General features: G+C 35.7%; 1 protein-coding gene across 1 annotated transcript; it reads left to right on the top strand.

Annotated features, from left to right (window-relative positions):
* Window positions 1-1,037: 1,037 nt before the first annotated feature.
* LOC133806082 (uncharacterized) lies at window positions 1,038-2,402 on the top strand. The gene is made up of 5 exons (XM_062244217.1): window positions 1,038-1,388; window positions 1,474-1,718; window positions 1,803-2,123; window positions 2,203-2,292; window positions 2,379-2,402. The coding sequence occupies exons 1-5, from the start codon at window positions 1,298-1,300 to the stop codon at window positions 2,400-2,402; spliced, it is 771 nt and encodes a 256-aa protein (XP_062100201.1). The 5' UTR covers window positions 1,038-1,297.
* The last annotated feature ends 351 nt before the right edge of the window (window positions 2,403-2,753 follow it).

The following is a 2,753-nucleotide window of genomic DNA, read 5'->3' on the forward strand; positions in this document are numbered from 1 at the left end:
AAGGGAATTCCCGTGCCCCTCGATGAAAATACTTGGAATAAAGCTGAGTGGTTCATATTGGATAATTCTCTAGAAACTGAAGTGTATTTAGAGTAAGTACATAATTAATATTCATTTTATTCTTTGTTCAATCTACTCCTTAATTAACAATATTGACATTGTTAATTAATTAACAGGGAACACCTAACTGAGGTGCAACAAAGAGATATGGCTGCCAATCATAAATTGTTACATAAGAAAGAGTTTCGTTCATGGTTTCATAAGAAGGTAACTTGTACTTAGCAAATTGCATACTACAAATTACAATCTCATTCTAATATATTTCTTTATTATTAGATATATGACTTGCACTAGCTTGGGTCATTAGAGCATGCTGATGAATTACTAGCTTTAGCATCTGGGTCATATCTATTGGCTTACTCCTACCAAGCATGTATAGTGAACGAAGTTCGGTTTGTTTCATACAATCGAGATCAGAATCGAATTACACAAAATAGTGGAGTGTGTGTTGCTGGAACAGAAGGTTTTAACTATTACGGGCAACTTGAAGAAATACTCCAGCTGTCTTTTACTGGTTCTTATTCGGTGGTATTATTTCGATGTAAATGGTTCAATACAGATCCGAAAAAAAAGAAAACCATCACTGTAAATAATATTACTAGTATCAATGTTAGCGGTGAATGGTATAAAGATGAACCGTTCATACTAGCTAGTCAAGCAAAACAAGTATTCTACATCGATGATCTCGTTAGAGGACGAGATTGGAAAGTTGTCCAAGAAGTGAATCATCGGCAAGTTTGGGACTTTCCAGATGCTTTAGATATGATTGCTGATGTTGATGTTGTACATGACACCAACTCATCGAATTTTGTTTTGACTGTGGATCTCGTAGAGTTAGTTGTTCAGCAATCTGATGTACCAGCGACTCAAGTCAACACGGCCCATTGACCTTCTTTAGTTGTTCAAGAAGATGATGGATTTATTAATGACAATGAAGATGATGTGGCCAAAAGTGTAGAAGAAGCAGAAGATGAGGATGAATTAATTGTCGACCTTAGTGATGATAATACTGATGATGTGTGCTCGATAGATGTTGATGTAATTAGTGAGGATAGTGACTATTCTACTTAGTTTTGTATCTAGTGTTCAATGTATTATACATATTGAGAAATAAAAAGTTCGTTTCCAAATAGCATGTTTCAAATGACCTAATCAATTGAAATAATACTCAATAAATTAATTATAAATAATAATTAAATATTAAAATAGATAGGTTAAATTACTGTCGTGTTAGTAGATGTCAACAGATGTGGCTAGAGCTCACGGTGGAGACGCTGGCGGTGATCCTCCACCGGATCCTACTAGGATCCCGACTACATGCGAGTCAGGTAATTTTTATGTTATTTTATTTACTCACATATGTTTATCATGTATATACTAATAATCTATGTATTATTAATAAAAAAAATACAGGAATCCCAACTAAGAAAAAGGGTCGTGGCGCAGCTATTGGAAAAGATCTAGAGGAGAGGCGGCGTAAAAATGGAAAACCACTGGAAGTAACATTTTTCCCACGAACGTACAAGGTTGTTGGGGGCGAGCACGCTGCTTTTGTCCGCCTTGTGGGAACCCAAATTAAAACGAAAGTTCCCGGACATTACGGTTCATGGGAATTAGTGCCTAAACAATACAAGGATCAGGTCCTTGGCATAATTCAGGTAAAAATAGTATTAAATATATTTTTTAAAAATTTGTCTTTAATATAGTACATATATTATTAATATGTTTAGTTTTCAATTTAGTACTATTATCAAATAGCGGGCCGCGAGGATTTCTTAAAGTGTTTAGATGGTATCGATCGAGAGATGAAAGACCGATACCGTAATAGGAAAACACTAAGACACAAACACTTTGAGAAACACTACAATGGACCGGAGGATTGGGATAAGGTTCTAAACAACCCAACCAATGATGTTAACAAGGAGGAGTGGAAGCAGAACTGTCAGTTATTTACAAGTCCACAATTTATTGCGCGCTCCATAATGAATAAGGAAAATCGGAAGAAACAAAAGTATTCTACAACGCAGGGTACAAAATCGCTGGCAGCCATCCGTTTTGAAAAAGTAAGTAAAAGATAAAATATTATCAAAATTATGTTCTTTTAAATTATATGTTCTCTAACATTTGGGCTATATTTTTTAGACGAACCCGGACCTCATTGAGTCATGGAAGGATTATCATTGGAAGAAAGCAACAAATGATTTCATGAACGATGATGCTCGCCAAGATTATGTAAGTTTGAATTATATTTTTTAATATTAATAGAGTTATATTTAATGTTAGTGTCTAACATTTTTTGAAAATAGGAAAAACTGAAGGCTGATTTTGAGTTACAAACTTAGCAAACATCCACTGATGCTTCTAATAATGATAGTCCGTCATCAGTTGATCAGGTGGAGGTGCGACAAAAAGTATTAGGCCAAAGGCGTGGACATGTGCGAGGAGTGGGCCGCAAATTGAAGGGGTCGGGGTCGGGGTCATCATCTACCCAACACTCTCACTTCAGCGAGTCTCAAGTTCCTCCTCATCATTCAAGAGAATATATAGAAAAATTGGAGAATAATCTACAGAAATTGACTGATCAAGTTAATTTCTTAACTCAATTTTTTGTACCTTCATTTCGTCCACCAAACGTTCAGATGCCGCCTGTGCCTGATAGTGACAATATTTCTAGGGCTTCGTCTTCTCAACCT

The sequence above is a fragment of the Humulus lupulus genome, chromosome X (assembly GCF_963169125.1).
Source record: "Humulus lupulus chromosome X, drHumLupu1.1, whole genome shotgun sequence".
Classification (NCBI taxonomy): domain Eukaryota; kingdom Viridiplantae; phylum Streptophyta; class Magnoliopsida; order Rosales; family Cannabaceae; genus Humulus; species Humulus lupulus.